This window comes from Bubalus kerabau, chromosome 17 (genome assembly GCF_029407905.1).
Source record: "Bubalus kerabau isolate K-KA32 ecotype Philippines breed swamp buffalo chromosome 17, PCC_UOA_SB_1v2, whole genome shotgun sequence".
NCBI lineage: Eukaryota > Metazoa > Chordata > Mammalia > Artiodactyla > Bovidae > Bubalus > Bubalus kerabau.
In genome coordinates this window covers 5,737,565-5,755,710 of record NC_073640.1, presented here as the reverse complement: position 1 = coordinate 5,755,710, position 18,146 = coordinate 5,737,565, and the positions used below count along the sequence as shown (strand labels likewise).

General features: G+C 52.0%; 1 protein-coding gene across 1 annotated transcript; it reads left to right on the top strand.

Moving 5' to 3' along the window:
- The first annotated feature begins 439 nt into the window (after nucleotides 1-439).
- Nucleotides 440-10,495, top strand: LOC129632093 (chymotrypsinogen B). Its single transcript, XM_055553520.1, has 12 exons — nucleotides 440-647; nucleotides 3,435-3,506; nucleotides 5,210-5,241; nucleotides 5,507-5,560; nucleotides 5,783-5,794; nucleotides 6,105-6,174; nucleotides 7,702-7,805; nucleotides 7,917-7,996; nucleotides 8,098-8,176; nucleotides 8,436-8,616; nucleotides 9,515-9,648; nucleotides 10,119-10,495. Exons 1-12 carry the CDS (start codon nucleotides 440-442, stop codon nucleotides 10,278-10,280), a joined length of 1,188 nt encoding a protein of 395 aa, XP_055409495.1. The 3' UTR covers nucleotides 10,281-10,495.
- Nucleotides 10,496-18,146: the final 7,651 nt, after the last annotated feature.

Below are 18,146 nucleotides of genomic sequence, written 5' to 3'. Positions count from 1 at the left end.
GGGCGGGGCAAGCGGTGCCCTCCCGCTCGCCCCCCTGAGACTGCGCGGTCTGCCCGCCCCCTCCCAGAGAAAGGACCCCTGAGGGCTGAGTGTTTCTCCGCATCTCCGACTTCTTGTCTCTGGACCTTTCCCCTTCGCGTGGAACAGCCGCCGCCCTCCCGGCCCCTGCCCCAGCGGTGGGCGCCTCCTCACAGGTCGGAGGCCGGGGTCTTTGGACCCCGAGGTTGTCTGGCCAACGCAGTATACAATGAAGAGCCTTTTCCTGTGTTCCCTTTGCCGCGAATACTTGTCTGGCCCGTCCCCGTGTCTGAAACCTTGCGTAGACTCCCAGAGCCCAGACAAACGCCCAGGGGCCGCGGGCGGTCTTCCTGTCAGCAGGCCTTCACTCTGCACCTGTTCGCTCGTTGCCGGTCTGTGGCGTCTAGAATGTTGGGGGGCCATGCGGGAGCCAGCCCGCGGACAGGTGTGCCTCAGGGACCGTCCCTCAGGAGAGGAGACGGGGCCGCCCGGGAGCCCGGGTCAGCGGGCGGGGGCCCGGCCGCCTCCTGGGGTTTGGCCCCGCGCGGGGTCGTGTCAGGGCTCGGGCCCGCGCCTCTGGAACTGTGCCCTCTTCCTCCAGGCGGCACCTCAGAAGGCAGTCTCCTCAGGTTGGGGAGCTCCTCCTCTTGAGGGGGTCAAATCCCAACCCTCTTTACCATCAAAGGTAAGATATACTGAACACAGTTTGCACATGGTGAAACGCACAGATCCAAAGTGAACAGATAAATGCTGACATATGTAGATGATAGTGTAACGAACCCCACAGCCAAGATGTAAGATAATATCACTCCCCAGAGTTTCCGCGTGCCGATTTCCATCTTCCCCTTCTCTGAGGCAGCCAGTAATCACTGTCCCGATGTCTTTCACCATAGATTAGTTTTACCTGTTCTAGAAATTTATACGCATGGAACCATACAGTATGCTGTCTTTGTGTCTGGATTCTTTCACTCTTCCAAATGTCTTCCTGAGTGTGTCAGCAGCATGTTCCTTTGTGTTGCTGAGTGGTGTTGCACTTCATAAGTACATAACACTTTAAAAAAAAAAAATCTTTTTGAGGTATAGTTGCTTTGCAATATTGTGTAATACACCACACTTAAAAAAAACTTTTTTCTTTTTAATCTTTTGGCCATGCTGCTTGACATGTAGGATCTTAGTTCCCCAACCACGGATGGAATTCACACCCCCTGCTTTGGCAAGGCAGAATCTTAACCACTGGACCCCCAGAAAAGTCTCATACACCGCGCTGTATGTACCCATTCTCTTGCTGGGACATTTGGGCTGTTACCCATCTATCATCCCACTCGCTTTTTGCTCCTGGTAATGAAGTGATTCTCAGCCCTAAACACAGGCAGGGAAGAAAGGTAGGTTTCTTTATTTTGCTATTACAGATTGAAATTTGAACTTTGATTCTTTATTCTGCCAGGAGTCTCACTAGAGAGTCTAACAAAGAGACTTTCTAAAGAGACTTTCTAAAGGTGTAGCAAGGACTTAGGGAAACCATAAGGAGATGCAGGTGCTCAGGGCTAAGGCCAGTGGGGCTGGAAGTGCAAGAATGATTACCTGACAAGCAAGGAGGAGGCCACCAATAGGAGCTTGGCCTTTGTGGAAATCAGTAATGCTACTGCTGCTGCTAAGTCGCTTCAGTCATGTCCGACTCTGTGTGACCCCATAGACGTCAGCCCACCAGGCTCTCCTGCCCCTGGGATTCTCCAGGCAAGAACACTGGAGTGGGTTGCCATTTCCTTCTCCAATGCATGAAAGTGAAAAGTGAAAGTGAAGTCGCTCAGTCGTGTCCGAAATCAGTAAAGACTACCCAAATGAGGACTAGCAAAGAGTGTTCATTCAGAGCTTGCTCTACCCAGGTAGTCAGGCAGCATCACTTGCGTTTGGCATAGACTCAAAGGCAAGCAGAGGAGAGGAAGTACTTTATAGTGGAGCACTTCAGATGCACCTGTAGAAGGTGTGGGCACAGGGAAGCTGGAGGAGGGCCAAATAGAACCCAGGCATTCTTTGGGACTGATTAGGAATACACACTTAGCTTTCTGCAGTTAGTCCTAAATTGGATGCAGGGCCAAAGATTAGGGATTGTGTACCTAGAAGAGGAATTGCTTAGTCACATGGTGGCTCTCTGTTTAATCTTTTGGGACTCTGCCAGACTGTTTTCCACAGGAGCTGTACCATTCCCACCAGTAATGTACAAAGATTCCAATTTCCGCACAGCCTCACCAAAACTTATTTTCCATTTTAAAAATTATAGCTATGAAGGGGTATCACTGTTTTTTTTTTCACTTTTCAAAATTGTACTAAAATATGCATAACATGAAATTTACCATCTTAAACATTTTTAAGTGTACAATTCAGAAGGTACAAAGTGCAGTCATACTGTTCTGCGGCCATCACCACCATCCATTTTCAGAGCTCTTTGTTTTTTTTTAATTGAAGTATTGTTGATGTACAGTATTATATAAGTTACAGGTATACAATATAGGGATTCATAATTTTTAATGTTACTTATATTTATAGTTGTTTATAGTTATTGTTGTTTATAGTTACAGTTATTGGCTTCCCTGGTGGCTCAGACAGTAAAAGCACCAGGTTTGATCCCTGGGTTGGGAAGATCCCCTGGAGAAGGAAATGGCAACCCACTCCAGTACTCTTGCCTGGAAAATTCCATGGATGGAGGAACCTCGTAGGCTACAGTCCATGGGGTCGCAAAGAGTCGGACAGGACTGAGCAACTTCACTTTCACTTTCATAGTTACTGTTAAATATTAGCTACATTTGTAGTTATTGTTGAATATTGGCTGTATTCCTCATGTTGTACAATGTGTCCTTGTGGCTTTTTTTTTCTTTTTTTTCCTCCCTGAGCATGCAGGATCTTAGTTCCCTGACCATGGTTTGTCCAGGGGTTGACCAGGGATTGAACCCATACCTCCTGCAATGGGAGCACAGAGTCTTAACCACTGGACTGCCAGGGAATTGCCCCCTGTAGCTTATTTTATACAGAGTAGTTTGTGTCAACCCACAGCAGCCTCTCAGGGAGGGAACCCAGAGAATAAATACTTGACTTCTGTCTTCTCCCCGTCTCTGGCCTTGACCCCAGTAGGAAGCCAGAGAGGCAGGGACGCTGTCGTGCAGTCTCATCCCTGAAGGTCAGTCTTGCTGGAGGCCAGCAGGATAGAAACGGTGGAGAGTAGTTCTGCAGGGAAAACAGAAGACACTGGGACCATTCTCACATTTACTCTGCGTCACTGAAGATGCTTTTCATAATAAAACACTTGGCGGACAGTGGCTCAGTGGCGGAGATTTGCTTTTCTCACACGGCAGAGATCTGGAGGTGTGCAGGTGTATGTAGGCTTTCGCTCAGCTCTGGGCAATGGTGTGGTTCTGGGTCAGGGTCTTTCCTGTCTGGATCTGAGGACGGCAGCCGAGGCGCCAAGCACCGCCTCTGCACGGAAGTCAGCCAAGGTGCATGAAGGGAAGGGCGGGGGTTTGCCTCACCTCTGCCTCCGCCAGCTTCTGTTCATCAGAGTCCTCCCCCCGCTGAGAGCTGGGCTGGGGTGACCTTCCAGGGGAACCCTCCTCGAGGACAAGAAGGGGTAGATGGCTTTAGGCAAGAGGCAAAGGCTGTCATTCCTTGTGACAAGACGGTCACCCTCATTCTAGGGGTGCTCACCTCATGGTCTGGAAAATCTCTATGGGCTAGGGAAGCGCCCCCTCCCCTGTGGTGAACACCCCCCCACTGCCCCACCCCTGCGGAGGCCTTATCCCTCCTGAACTCCATTCGGCCAGTTTACTTTCCCAACAGACCTCAGGAGCCAGTGACCTCAGGCTGCTTCTGCTTTCTGCTCTGGAAAAATCCCAGAGCCAAGGAAATCACAAATGGCTTTGCTACCTGCTTGGGATGAGTGAAGGAAAAACAAAACAGCAAATGTTAATATTTCCATAAATTACCTTGGCCAAGAATTCAGTATGGATTACTCCGTATGCTCAAAACCAGGGCTGACTTTCCTGGACTGAACCCAGCCTGTTAAAATATCAAAAGTGGGTCTTCCCTGGTGGTCTAGTGGTTAAGAATCTGCCTGTGAATGCAGAGGACACAGGTTCAATCCCTGGTTGGGGAGCTAAGATCCTACATGCTGTGGGGGCAACTAGAGAAGCCTGTGCACTGCAATAAAAAGCCCATGTGCTGCAACGAACATCAAGCACAGCCAAAAATAATAATAATTCTTAAAAAATCAAAAAGCTTCAGACCCAGTTATCAAACAGCTGCTGGCCCCACTCTGTTTGCCCCGTGCAATCTGGCTGCCTCCGCCTCCCCTCAGAGACAGGGTTCAGGGCCTCTGTGGGCCTGTCCCAGCCATGGTTACCATTCTCACTGGTTAGAGTGTCTGCTCAAGAGTGTTTAAATATTTTGAACATCCCCCTGCAGAGAACTCTAAAACAAAACTAAATTCACAACTTGGAGACAGAACTTCAAAGCTGATGAAGTCCAAATCCAGACCCGTAACACTGTCCTGCTTGCCCTGACCAGCTTCTCTCTAAATGCCTGTGGCCCTGGGACCACAGAGCCCTGGACGCCTTGGAAATAGACGCAGTTTGCCCAGCTGGCTTATTTTCCTTCTCAGACTGGCTTATCGGTGAGGCCCAGGCTGGACTGTCCGGAGCAGCAGATTTCCAGACCCTCTCTTGGTTTCTCGGACTCTGCACGTTCTTTTCTTGTTTGTTTCATGCCTGTGTCTCTCACTGGGGTCTTGGCCCCAGGAGGGCAGGGGCGCCTTGTGCTCTGTCCCTGTGGGTTGCCCCCGGGGTCCACACCAGGCCCTGGCCCAGGGGAGAGAAGGGCATTGTGTCCATGATGCTGGAAAGTCTTTGGCTTACAGCAAACATGCCACAGGCGTATTACCTACATCTGTCCTCTTCTCGTTGTTCTGTGACAATTAACATCCTTTCTTTGCCGTTTCCTCAGTGTATCACTTGATGGTGCTAAATCAAAGCCCCATCTTATCTGAAACTCAAGTTTCATGCAATCACCAGTTCCTTAAGTTGTGAGGTATCATGGGAGGAGAGAAGGTGTGTTTGAGCTTAGCAGCAGATACAGGCATGTCTGCCAACCTGTGAGCTGCCTGTGACCAGCCGTGGGGGTGATTCCTTCACGTGCCTTCACACAGGCTCGAAGCTGCTTGCCTGGGCTGGTTTCGAGGTGACCTCTGGATTGCTCAGCATCTCTGTGTGATACTGTGCTTCTAGTTGAGTCTCACATTGAAAGCACTCTTTGCTGAGAAGCCAAGTCCCCCAGTGATGACCAGCTGGGATTCTCTGCACCCAGTGCTGGGACCACCTGTACTTAGGAGCTGGGAATCCTCCCGGTGCACTGGGAGCAGAACCCACCACCCTGTGTCCTGGCTGCCCCGAGATGGGCCCTGTGGGACCTGAGCTCCCAGCCTGGACACTGGCCTTGCCCTCAGCACCCTGGCAGACTCCTGGGCGACGTTGTGCCAGGGCAGCTGCCCTTTTCCCAGGTGCTGGGATGTCTGAGGCTGAGAGCCAGTTCAGGCTTACAGGGGGGCTTGGTCCCCTTTATCTCCCAAGGTTCCTAGATAACGGGAGGGAGGTGGCTCTTGGGCTGGGCGGAGCCCTTGGTGTCCCAGAGCATATAAAAGGAGTCCAGGGCAGGTGCCACGTATCCCCTGGGGGCAGAAACATGGCCCCTCTCTGGCTCCTCTCCTGTTTTGCCCTTGTAGGGGCCACCTTCGGTGAGTGCCAGGGTACATTCAGGGCTTCCCAGCTGGCGCTAGTGGTGGAGGCCCTGCCTCCCGATGCAGGAAACATGAGAGACTCCGGCTCGATCCCTGGGTCAGGAAGATGCCCTGGAGGAGGGCATGGCAACCTGCTCCAGTACCTTGCCTGAGAATCCCATGGACAGGGGAGCCTGGCGGGCTGCAGTCCGTGGGGTCACAAAGAGTTGGACGTGACTGAGTGACTTAACACGCAGGGCCATGGTCGGCCACGTCTGGGAGGTGGCTGAGGAAGTCCCTGAGTCCCTGACCGCCTGACGGTCCCAAGCCAGGCCCCATTCGAGGGCTGAGGAGCTCTGTCTGGAGCGAGCTGGGCCTGGCCGGGAGGGAGATCGGAGGTGCCCTGCCCGCTTGGGCCTCACACCCTGACAGGCAGGGCCTTTGGGAGCTTCCCGAGCCTCACACCCTGCACCTGGAGCAGAAAAGGCCAGTCCGAGCCGCACTGAGGTCTGGGGCCCCAGATGAGGCTCAGGTTGGGGCGCTGTGGGCAGAGTGAGGGTGTAGTCACAAGAGCCTCCCACAGCCTCCGCCCGGGGCTATACTGTTTGAGGCACTTTCCAAGTATTTTTTTTTCCTATTAAAAAAAAATAGTGGAAAATACAGAAAATAATACCACATCTTTGTACCTTTCATTGGACTTTAGCAAATGTTATTTTTTTTTCCTGATTTGCTTCAGGTATTTCTTTTTAAAACATAGAACCATTTAAGCTAAAGTCCCCTCTCTCCTTCTCAGAAAGTGATCCCTATTTTGAACTCACTTCTGTGTGGGCTTTTCGAATTTACCACACGTTACTAAATCCACCAGTGCAGTATAATATTTGTAAAAACTTACATGAACTGTATCATCTGCTACTTCAGGTTTACAACCTGCCTTTCCCTACCTATGTAGTTTTAGATTTATTCCCATTAATGCAGAGACCCAGCTCATTCACTTTAATCGCTGCAGAGCACTCAGCTGGGTGAATGCATCACAGTTGATACTGAATCTTCTTGCTAGTTAAAAAAAAAAATGGGTTGTGTTGATGATGTGTATTTTGGTGATGAGGGGCTGGTCTGTCCACACGGGCAGGAGACACTGGACTGGACCTGAGGCAAGGCCCATATGACCTGCAGGTGGCCTGGCTGGTCATCAGGGCTGTACCTGCCCAACACTCCTCGCTGTCACCGAGTTGTAGAACCTGTATACAGGTGCCAAGAACTCCCCGGGTCCTGACACAGCAAGCGTGTCCGGGACACATCCAGTCCACCTGCCTTTTCTCATTGTCTTGTGCCAGTTCAGGTCCTCTGTTTTCCGTTTTCCTCAATGTGTCCTTTTACAGCATGGAATCAGTGTTGTTTTATTAAATAATTAAAACTTTATACAATGGAGAGTTCCTGAAATCTCTGGGAATAGAGATTTCAGTGTAAAACGTTCTCCCATCAGCTGTCAGCGTTCTGGGTTCCCCAGGGGCTGGGGTTATCAGATTTTAACCTCACGACCCCCAGACCCCACCAGGCTAACAGGTGAGCTTTGACTTTGCTCCCCAGTGTCTGAGGAAAATGGGATCTGGGGACCGGTGGGAGGCCTCCCGGCAAGGAGGGGCGGGCCTCAGAGTCCAGGCAGGACAGTCCCTGTCTCAGCCTGTCCCCTGCTCCTTCAGGCAGGGTGGCCCTGGGTGGCGGCAGCTCCACGCCTCTGCATCCAGGGTGGGCTCCTGGGGTCGGTAGGCTGTGTGAGGGGATCCTTGAGCCCACAGGGTTCCAGGAGAAGCGAGGAGTGTGGCGGTAGGTTCTGGGTCTGCCTAGACATCTGAAGTAAAAGCAAGGATTTCCGCAGACTGGCTCTGGGTCTTAGCGCTTCTTCACCCTCCTGTCACCCTCCCCAGGCTGTGGAGTCCCCGCCATCCAGCCTGTGCTGAGTGGCCTCTCCAGGATCGTCAACGGGGAGGACGCCGTGCCCGGCTCCTGGCCCTGGCAGGTGTCCCTGCAGGTGAGAGGGTAATGAGGTGGAGGCACCAGGGGCTCAGCTGGGCAGAGGGCCGCTGCCAAGCTCGGTGCTGCTGCTGTCCAGCACGCACTGACCCTCCCCATCTTCCTGCAGGACAGTACCGGCTTCCACTTCTGCGGGGGCTCCCTCATCAGCGAGGACTGGGTGGTCACCGCCGCCCACTGCGGAGTCACGTGAGGACCAGAGCTTGGGGTTCTGCTTCCGGCTTCGGCCTGGGGTCGGGGAGGGGATCAGGGCGCATGCTCAGTCCTTAACCACCACCTGATTCCCCCAGAACCTCTGATGTGGTTGTGGCCGGGGAGTTTGATCAGGGCTCACAGACCGAGGACACCCAGGTCCTGAAGATTGGCAAGGTACGCGCAGGCCTCACTGGGCGGGCCGGGGGACAGCCGCCGGGCTGCAGGCTGGGGCTGGGGAGTGGGCAAAGGGAAGACCCTTCAGCCCCTTGAGAGACAGGAGCCAAGTGGATCGAGCCAGTCTCAGGATTCTCACTCTGGGCTCCTATGGGTCCGTTTGTCCTGAACAGATCACCAGGAAAGGAGATGGTCTAGAAACCCATGGATCCCTGATTTACCCCAGGGCCTCATCTGTCTTTCTGGGCCTTGCCTGCAGGTTTTCAAGAACCCCAAGTTCAGCATTCTCACGGTCCGCAATGACATCACCCTGCTGAAGCTGGCCACGCCCGCGCAGTTCTCAGAGACTGTGTCGGCCGTGTGCCTGCCCAGTGCCGACGAGGACTTCCCCGCTGGGATGCTGTGCGCCACCACGGGCTGGGGCAAGACCAAGTACAACGGTGAGCCTTTCCGCCCACCAGCTGGGGGTCTGGGATGGGGGCTCCCTGAGCCCAGGAGTCTCCAAGTGGCACACACATGGCTGTTCAAAGATGTTTTGGTCGTAAATTCCTTTACAGTCATCAACCTCCCCATTTCTTTATTTAAAAACACTCAATTAAAAACCTATCAAACGTGAATAAAAATAAGGTTTAATAATACATACATGAACAGTCAGCTTCTGAAGAAGCACCTGAGTTCCAGCAAGCGTCGCCCCACTCTAACCTGCATGGAGATGGACTGCCCAGACTCCCCTCCAGACTGAGGAGGGCGGCTGTGTCCAGCGACCCTAAAGTCTGAACCCAGAGCCCAGGCTCCAGGTCGGGTTTAGGCCTGAGTGCCGGCCACAGCCTGCCAGTCCTTTAACAGGACGCAAGCACCTAGGAATGGAGGAGGAAATGGCAACCCACTCCAGTGCCGTTGCCAGAAAATTCCACGGACAGGGGAGACTGGCGGGCTTCAGTCCCTGGGATCATGAAGAGTCGGACACAACTGCGCAACTGAGCACACAAGCAGCCAGGAAAGGGCAGAAGAGGGAGGTGCTCCCTCTGGGTCCCCCCAGCGTCCCCAAGGAAGAGGAGGGCTGGGGAGGGGGGACGGCCCCTCCGCCCACACGCAGGGCCCAGCGGGCGCGGGGCTCAGGGGCTCGGAGGCAGGAGTTGCTTGACCAACTGTGCTGGGAGCACAGACGCACTGCCTGGTGTGGAACCGGAGAGGGACCGCCTCCCAGACTCTTGGAAGGTGGCACTCAGCACCCATGACCGTCGTGATGGAGGAGGACCACGCCGCGGCAGGGCAGGGTTCCGGCGGGTGCTGTTCTCCTCTCCCTGGGCCCTGACCCCACGCCCTCTGTCCTTCCAGCCCTCAAGACCCCTGACAAGCTGCAGCAGGCCATCCTGCCCATCGTGTCCAACACCGACTGCAGGAAGTACTGGGGCAGCAGGGTCACCGACGTGATGATCTGTGCGGGGGCCAGCGGCGTCTCCTCCTGCATGGTACGGCCTGCTACCCTGCCCGCCCTCACACGATACCTGCCCCTTCCCCACCACCACTGTGGTCAGGCCTTGAGGCCCACTCCTCTCTGCCATGCCTTATTTAACCTCAGGCCCTGCCCAGTGCCCCAGTGAAGGCAGGGACCAGCACCAGGAGATGTCCCTGATGCGGGCTGGCCCTGACCAGGCGTGGTGTGAGGCTTCCAGGGGTGTTTAACCTCACACTATGCTCACAGAGTGGACATTTCAGGCCATTTTACAGGTGATGGGAGGCTGAGAGGATCAGCCCCCACCCCAGGCCCCCCAGGAGTAGGGGGCAGAGCTGCCATCTGAGCAGGTCCGAGCGTCTGTGCACAATCTCTGGGCCCCCACTTGCCCTTGGTCTGCACCCCTTGGACTCAGCCAGGTCCAGGCACACCTGGGCCCTGGCACCTTCTTTCCGGCTTGGACACAAGTCCTGTCTCCTCCTGCAGGGCGACTCTGGCGGCCCCCTGGTCTGCCACAAGGATGGAGCCTGGACCCTGGCGGGCATCGTGTCCTGGGGCAGCAGCACGTGCTCCACGTCCACGCCCGCCGTGTACGCCCGCGTCACTGCACTTATGCCGTGGGTGCAGGAGACCCTGGCTGCCAACTGAGCCCGGGCCTCCTGGCATCCCATTCCAAGAGTCCCTAATAAAATCCTCTGTACATAAGCACGGTCTGCACATGGCTCCCTGTGTGGTCGGGGCAGCGTGGGGCTGCAGGGTCCCCGTCAACCACCAAGGGGGTGTTACTGCTCCCTTCCCAGGCTGCCAGTACCCCAGTACCCCCACACACACGCTTCTCAGGAAGCTGAGGCTTTGAATCCCATTCTCCCTGCTCAGGACTCCATCCTGGGGTAGAACCCAGGTCCTAATTGCTGGCGCCACCTTGACCCATGGAGCATTCTGGAAGGCGGGAGTCTTGCGCCATCCACGGGTGGGGCCTGGGAAGCTGTGCAGAAGGTTTTCTAGGTCCTTGGTTCCTCCCCTGCACATTTCTGCACGACCCGTGTATACTGATGGCACCTGTCCTTTCCATCAGAGGGGCCTGGGGCAGAATCTATGGCCCCAGAGCACTGGGTTTAAGGGAGAAGCAGACAGAATTACGACAGTTAATTTCCCATTTTATCCTCCCGGAGCAAGGCCTACAGCCTCCACCATCGGTCCCAGCACACATCAGTCACACACACACACACACACCCTGCCCCGGTCCACATTGTCCTCTCCCAGGTCCCATATCGTGATGTTTCCCTCTGGAGTTCCTACAGATCTGGTCTCAGAAGAGGCGGCCAGTAGCCCAGGCTAACGGGGCATCTGGGAGGGAATGGCATTGGTCTCCTTGCTGCATTTCCCTGTCAGTATCCTTCCTAATATATTTCTCCTCCCAGTGAAATTTTAATTGTTCTGATAGTGGGTCATAGTATGTTGAATTTAAGGTTACACACACAATTTAATTAGTAACGAAGCAGAGAAAAAGCCCCCAAACAGTTAAACCTGATTTGGAGAATGAAGATGTGAAAGGGTGAAAAAGAAACATGAGAGAGAAGGGCTGGGCAGAGGAGTTGGCATGAAGTAAATTATTCAAAACGTTACTTAAAGCCCAGTGTCTTAAGGAACACTGAGGGTTTGAGATGGGGATACTGTTTAAACTCAGGAGACCAAAGTACAAGCATTTTATGTCTACATCAAAACCATTTACACACAGATGGATGTGGGATGTGATTCGAATTAAAATGGAGTAGCAAGCACAAGACTGGTTAAGTTCCTTTTTTACTTGGTAGCAAGACCTGCCTTCACCTCTGCCCACCATCCCACCAACCCACCTCCCGGAGTCTGAAAACCTCAAAACCAAAATTGCCACCTCAAGGCCCATGTGAAAACCGTGAGGCTGTGTCTGGCTTCTGACTTACTAAAGAAACGTGCATGCATGCTCAGTCACTCAGTCGTGTCCAAATCTTTGCAACGCCATGGACTGTAGCCCACCAGGCTCCTCTGCCCATGGGATTTCCCAGGCAAGAATACCGGAGTGGGTTGCCATTTCCTCCTCCAGGGGATCTTCCCGACCCAGGGATCAAACCCGAGTCTACTGCATCTCCTGCTTTGGCAGGCAGATTCTTTATCATTGCAGTGCCTGAGAACCCCGACTTAGAAATGTAATGTGAGCCAAATGGATGACTTTAGATGATATTATTATAGCCTTTCTAAAAGCATCAAAAGAAATATGTGAATTAATTTTACTTATGTATTTTATTTAACTGAGTATATCCAAATAATGTCATTTCAATATGTTTTAAAATTGCTAACGTTATATTCTACATTCTTTTTCTCATATTAATTCTTTCAAATCCAGTGTGTAATTTGCACTTAACAGCACATTTCTATTAGGATGCTAAATTTTCAAAAGGAATATTTGCTCCATATTTAAATGTCATAAAAAATTGCAGTTTAAAAACTAGATTAGCATACCCAAATAGTTTCCAATTAGGTGTTAAACTGAAAAGTATAGATAAATTAAAAGTTCCATTATTGAGAGTCTGTCCCAGTTTGTAAACAGACCCACTGTAGGGAAGGGTCTGCCTATGGGCCCTGCTGAGCTGCCTCATATAGTATTCTTTTTTTTGTTTTTTAACTATTTATAATTTTTAATTGATATATAGTTGATTTACAATGCTGTGTTAAGTTACTGCTATACAGCAGAGTGATGCAGTTATGCACATATATATTCTTTTTCATATTCTTTTCCATTATGGTTTATCAAAGGATATTGAATATAGTTCCCTGTGCTACACAGTGGGACTTTGTTTTTTATCCATTCTGTATAATAATCTGCATCTGTTAACCCCAAACTCCCAACCCATCTCTCTCCCACGCCCTGCCCCTTGGCAACCACCAGTCTAATGTCTATGTCCCTGATTCTATTTCTGTTTCATAAATAAGTTCATTTATGTCATATTTAATGTAATTAATTTATTTTTGGCCTGTGCTGAGTGGAATGCGGGATCTTCCCCTACCAGGGATTGAACCCGTGTCCCTGCAATGGAAGCATGAAGTCTCAACTGCTGGACCGCCAGGGAAGTCCTATGTCATGTTTGAGATTCCACATATAAGTGGTGTCATAGGGTGTCTCTCTCTCTGACTTACTTCACTTAGCCCGTTCAGGGTTCCTGTTCTGTGTTAGACACAGTGCATGCCGCCATCCTTTTCTGTCTACAGATGACCGGGCTTCCTGCTTAACTGTCCCGACAGATCAGAAGGCAATGGTCGTCATTAACATGTGGAGGGTCACGCCATTCGCAGTCATCCACCATCCAGCATCTGTGCCCACAGCTAATGGCCACGGGCATGATCTGCCCAGACCCTGCTCCAGGGCCGACGGACACCCAGCTACAGGGAGTGTTGCCCACGCACAGCCCTCAGCGGTCAGTGCTCGCGGCTTCCTCAGCTGCAGGGAAACCTGACCAAGGGCATGCCGCCTTTCTAGGCCATGCACATCCCTGATTCGTCAGCTCTGTTTTAAAGCGCCATCCCTTCCTTTTCCAGGTTTTGATCCCAGAAGTCTTCCCTGATGCATTTCCTGGTGCCAACCTCTGGCTCAGCCTCTGCTCCCTGGAAGCTCAAACTGTGCCTGCTGCTCCCAGGAGCGAGTGGAGCCCAGGGAGCGGACACCAGGAGGTTGTTGGAGCTGCTGCTCTCTGCCGCTGGCTTGAGGACCCTTCACCCTTGGTGGTGAAGTAGCACCCGTGGCACAAGGTAATGATGAAACTGTTGTTAAAACGCCCACCGCGATGGACTGATGGTAGTCTGCCGGGGGAGAATTCACTAGTGGGGTCCATGTGTCAAGAGTTTGAGAAATGGAGCGGAAGGGAGCAACTCCAAGGCTGGTGAGACGCGTGGCCGTTGCTAAGACAATTCAGGCTTCGGGGGTAAAAAGGAAAAGCTGAGAGTGATTCATTAGCAATTAAAAAGCCAGGCCTGAAGGCCAGGGAGCCTCCCTGCAACACAGAAAGAGCTGCCCCCCAATCTCACCGCCCCCGGCCACCAGGTAAGAAAGCTAAGGGTGAAGCCAGTGCTGCGGAGCTCCAAGGTTAAACGCGCGACCCAGGCAGGTCTGCTCCCCAGGGTCACGCAGCCTCCGCCGGCCTCCTGTCTGAGCGGCTCTGATGAGAGAGGAAAGAAGCCGTGTCCCGAGGCAGCGGCAGGCCTGTTGCCACCAAGGCCAGGTGAGCCGGGGTCAAGCAGGGTCAGACCGTGAAATCGGATCCGGGAGAGCTTACTGACTAGGAGCCTTCTCCCAGGGCATAGGATTGATCACCCCAGCGGGGTCCCCTGGGGGTGGTACCAACATGCCGCCTGGATGAAGCTGGAAACCAGCACCCGGCCAGATGCCAGAGTGACCATGTCAGATGGCGGGAGAAGGGCGGTAAGGCTGGAAGAAGGGCCGGGTAGGGAGGCCGCGCTGTGTGACGCAGGCCCCGAGTCTGCCTGTTCCGCGGGAGGGCCAGGAGCGCATGTGCTGTCGGAGGGGCCCCAGCCTGGGTGAGGAGTTCTCCGGCTCCCCCGTAGGCCGGCTGGGGGAGATGCTGCCACAGTAACTGCCAGGGCGTGCAGAGCCCACGGTGATGGCAGCGAGGCGGGAGGGGCCGCCGAGTCCTGGTCCGCAGGATCACGGAGATGGTTAGGGGCTCCTGGAAACCCTGGGGCAGAAGAGATGGAGCACTGTTAGAGGTCCCGCTCAGCCTGTGGACTGAAGGAAATGAAGGATGGGTGACCAACAGCTTGGCATTGAGCAGCTCCTCTAATAGATCAGGCCTCCTTTGCCTCAACCAGAGTTAGGAGGTCCTCCTCCGAGCTTGGCACCCTACTCCAGTACTCTGTCTGGAAAATCCCATGGACGGAGGAGTCTGGAAGGCTGCAGTCCATGGGGTCGCTGAGGGTTGGAAACGACTGAGTGACTTCACTTTCACTTTTCACTTTTATGCATTGGAGAAGGAAATGGCAACCACTCCAGTGTTCTTGCCTGGAGAATCCCAGGGACGGGGGAGCCTGGTGGGCTGCCGTCTATGGGGTCGCACAGAGTCGGACACGACTGAAGCGACTTAGCAGCAGCAGCCTCCGAGCTTGCATGCAGTGCCTAGTCCCCCCAGCTAGAAGCTAATGATGGTCCGTTGGAGTCACCTGTTCACTGCACCTTCTCTAGCTAGACTGTGGGCTTTAAGAGCCAGGAGCCCTTTCTCCACGCTGCAAAGCAGTGCTCTTAACCACCAGCGAGAGTCCTCTGAGTGGGGTCCTCAGGCCAGCAGCTGCAGCGTCACGTGGAGGTGGGCCGGCTCTCTATGCAGTCATGTGACTGGCAGTGTGACTCAGCTGTCGTTGAAGTGGATGTCTCAGCAATCCAAGGATTGTCAGACACTTGCATTAAAATTTTAAAAAAGCGAAGTTTATTCTAGAAATTGGAGAGAATTTACTAAGCAGCATAGAGGTTTGTTTGAATGTTACTTTGGGATGCTAGTATTTGTGGAATTAAAAAGAGTCAGATACCTCTGTACTTTACTTTTAAAATCTGTGTTCTTTAAATTCATAATAAATAGATGCAGTTGATACTTGGGAACATATAAAAAGATAATGTTAACTTTTCTGTTTTGTGTTCACAGTTTTGGTTTTATAAAACCAGATGGATTGAAAACTTATATAAGCATTTGAACATTCAGATAAGTCTAATGATTTTCTATTACTATTTGAATATCTTCATTCCTCTTAAATTCATGAAAATTCTGTGTCTCTGAATAAGCATATAAAAATATTTTGGTCTTCCTTCCTTTACATTGTTATTTTTGTCCTAAGTAAATAACACTTTTTGTTTTTTATTATAAAGGACATTTGTTGTTGTTCAGGTGCCAAGTTGTGTCCAACTCTCTACGACCCCATGAATTGCAGCACTCGATGCTTCCTGTCCTTCACTATCTCCCGGAGTTTACTCAAACTCATGTCCATTTCTCATCCTCTGTCATCCCCTGCTCTTGCCCTCAATCTTTCCCAGCATCAGGGTCTTTTCCAGTGAATCGGCTCTTCAAGAACATTTACTGAACTACAAAAATGTACAACAAGTTAAAATCTTATGTGAATGATATTAATGCTTGAATTTGCACTTCTATCATTATTTCAGTATGCACAGTATTTTTTTAAATTTTATTTAACCATGGAACCTTATTTAAATTTTTTTTTAACCATGGAACTGATATCTTGGAATGTTACCTGTAATATATTTCACTGCTAAGGATAAACAGAAAAAACTAGTACACAGTTTAACTTCCCTAAACGGTAGTTTTTGTTTTGCCAAAATTTTATTTCTCTACATATTAATTCAGATTATGTTCTGCATAGCTCAGACGGTAAAGAATCTGCCTGCAATGCAAGAGACCAGGGTTCAATCCCTGGGTCAGGAAAATACCCTAGAGAATGGGTATTATACAAGAATGGCCACTCTTGTATTCTTGCCTGGAGAACTCCATGGACAGAGGAGTCTGATGGGCTGTTACAGTCCATGGGTCACAAAGAATCAGACACGACTGAGCAAGTAACACATTAGCTTTTACTCTGCATTTTTATTCAGAATTCATAGTAAAGATGAGATAAATTCAGTGACGCGCACACACACACACACACACACAAAACCCCTGTCTGGCGCTTACACTACAATCTACCCTGTGATGCTTGAGGCATCAGAGTCAATGATAAAGACATTAGCAGCCTGGGTGGCAGATTGGTTGAAACTCAGGGATAGGGCAAGTTGTAACCAATAAAATACACCTCTAAATGCTAAGTGTGCAAACCCAATAATAATATACAATCTGAAATGCACTCCATAGCTGTTGTCCCAGACTTAAAACATCCAGCCACGAAAACAGGTCAGTGAGCTCGGGGGCCCTGGAAATTTGTTCATAGATTTGGGTAACACTGAGCAATATTTCAACATCTGGGCAAGTGGTGAGGTCTCCGAGGGGGTGGCGTGTCCCAGGGGGCCATCTCTGGTGACGGAGGCAAAGGCACCTCCCAAGGCAAATTCCTGGGTGCGTGCCGTGTGGTCTGAGATGGTGTCCTTTCCAGCAACGAGTCCTTCTCACTCGGAGGCGATGCTGTGGAGGGTCGTGGTGGGCCACTCTCCTACACGGTGGGTGACTCTCCCATGTGACTGTCGGTGGGCGTATTGGTCAGGAGCAGGGTGCAGGCCACCCTGATGTAACCTGGGGGCTTCCCCGAGCACAGAACTGCGCGTCTGCTGCTGCTCCTAGGGACCCGTTGTGAGGAGCCCGCCGGGGTCCTCAGGGCCACGTTCAGCTACGGGCCAGGCGGCCGCCCTTCATGCCCTGAGCACGTTTCATCAGCATGGAAAGCACGTGAAGGTCCTGGGCACAGCTCTGTTTGCAGGCCAGGGAAGACCTTACACATGCTGCCTCCTGGGACTGTCCCTTGAGGCACCGGACAGACATGGGAGCACAGTCCCTGGAACCAGATGAGTTTTCTGTGCAGGCAGCCACAGGGCCAGCTGGTGGCAGGGTTCCGCATACAGGAGTCTGGGGGTGAGTATCATTAGACACTGCTTCCAGAGGACCAGTTGCCTGGAAAGGGAGTCCATCCCTTGCTCAGGGCTGGGTGGTCTGGAGCCCTGAGCCCTCCGACAGGGCTCCCCAACCCTCCCCACTCCTCCACCCTGCAGCGCTGTTGCAGGTGGGGACAGTATGTTCCAGTATTGGAGCTGCATGATGGTTGGCTCAAGAGTGTAACCCGTCATCCTAGCTGTGCAAAGTCATTTAGTCACGGCCACGTCGAGCACTGAAGCTTGGTGAGCTTGACTGGGGTCCTGGCTGAGCTGACTGTATATTGATGAACGGCTGAGTGTGCCGATTCCTGGGGAGAAAGCTGTGGATCGTGGGTTACCTCGGCTCTTGTGGGATCTGACCAGTTTCTGGCTTTCTAATCGTATTCTCATCTCCAAGTTTGGCTCATCTCTACCAAGCAGAGAGTTTCCTTCCCTCTTTCAGACACTCAGACTGTGTCAGGGATTGGGCTCCAGGCAATGATTTTTACTTCCTGTGAGTTAGTAGAGGGTCTGGTTTCATTTGCCACCCTTGTGGCCTCTGTAAACGGGGAGAGCAGCTAGCCTGAAAGTGGCCCCTCTGTTGTCAGGGTTTTATTTATTTATTTATTTATTTTTTATTAATAGTTTTGGCACAGTGGTAAAGAACCCGCCTTCCAATGCAGGAGATGCTGGAGACACGGGTTTGATCCCTGAGTCAGGAAGATCCCCTGGAGAAGGGCATGGCAACCCACTCCAGTGTTCTTGCCTAGAGAATCCCATGCACAGAGGAGCCTGGCGGGCTACAGTCCCTGGGGTCACAGGTTGAACATGACTGAGCACAGACAAAAACAACACTTACTTTAAACTTTTTTTGATGTGGACAATTTTTAAAGTCTTGATCGAGT

What these genes read in the sequence shown, in the direction of transcription:
- LOC129632093 (XM_055553520.1), top strand. Translation starts at nt 440, where the DNA reads ATGCGGGAGCCAGCCCGCGGACAGGTGTGCCTCAGGGACCGTCCCTCA. An exon ending in CCTGGCAGGTGTCCCTGCAG is followed by an intron (nt 7,806 to 7,916) that starts GTGAGAGGGTAA and finishes ATCTTCCTGCAG; the next exon opens with GACAGTACCGGCTTCCACTT. An exon ending in GCCGCCCACTGCGGAGTCAC is followed by an intron (nt 7,997 to 8,097) that starts GTGAGGACCAGA and finishes TGATTCCCCCAG; the next exon opens with AACCTCTGATGTGGTTGTGG.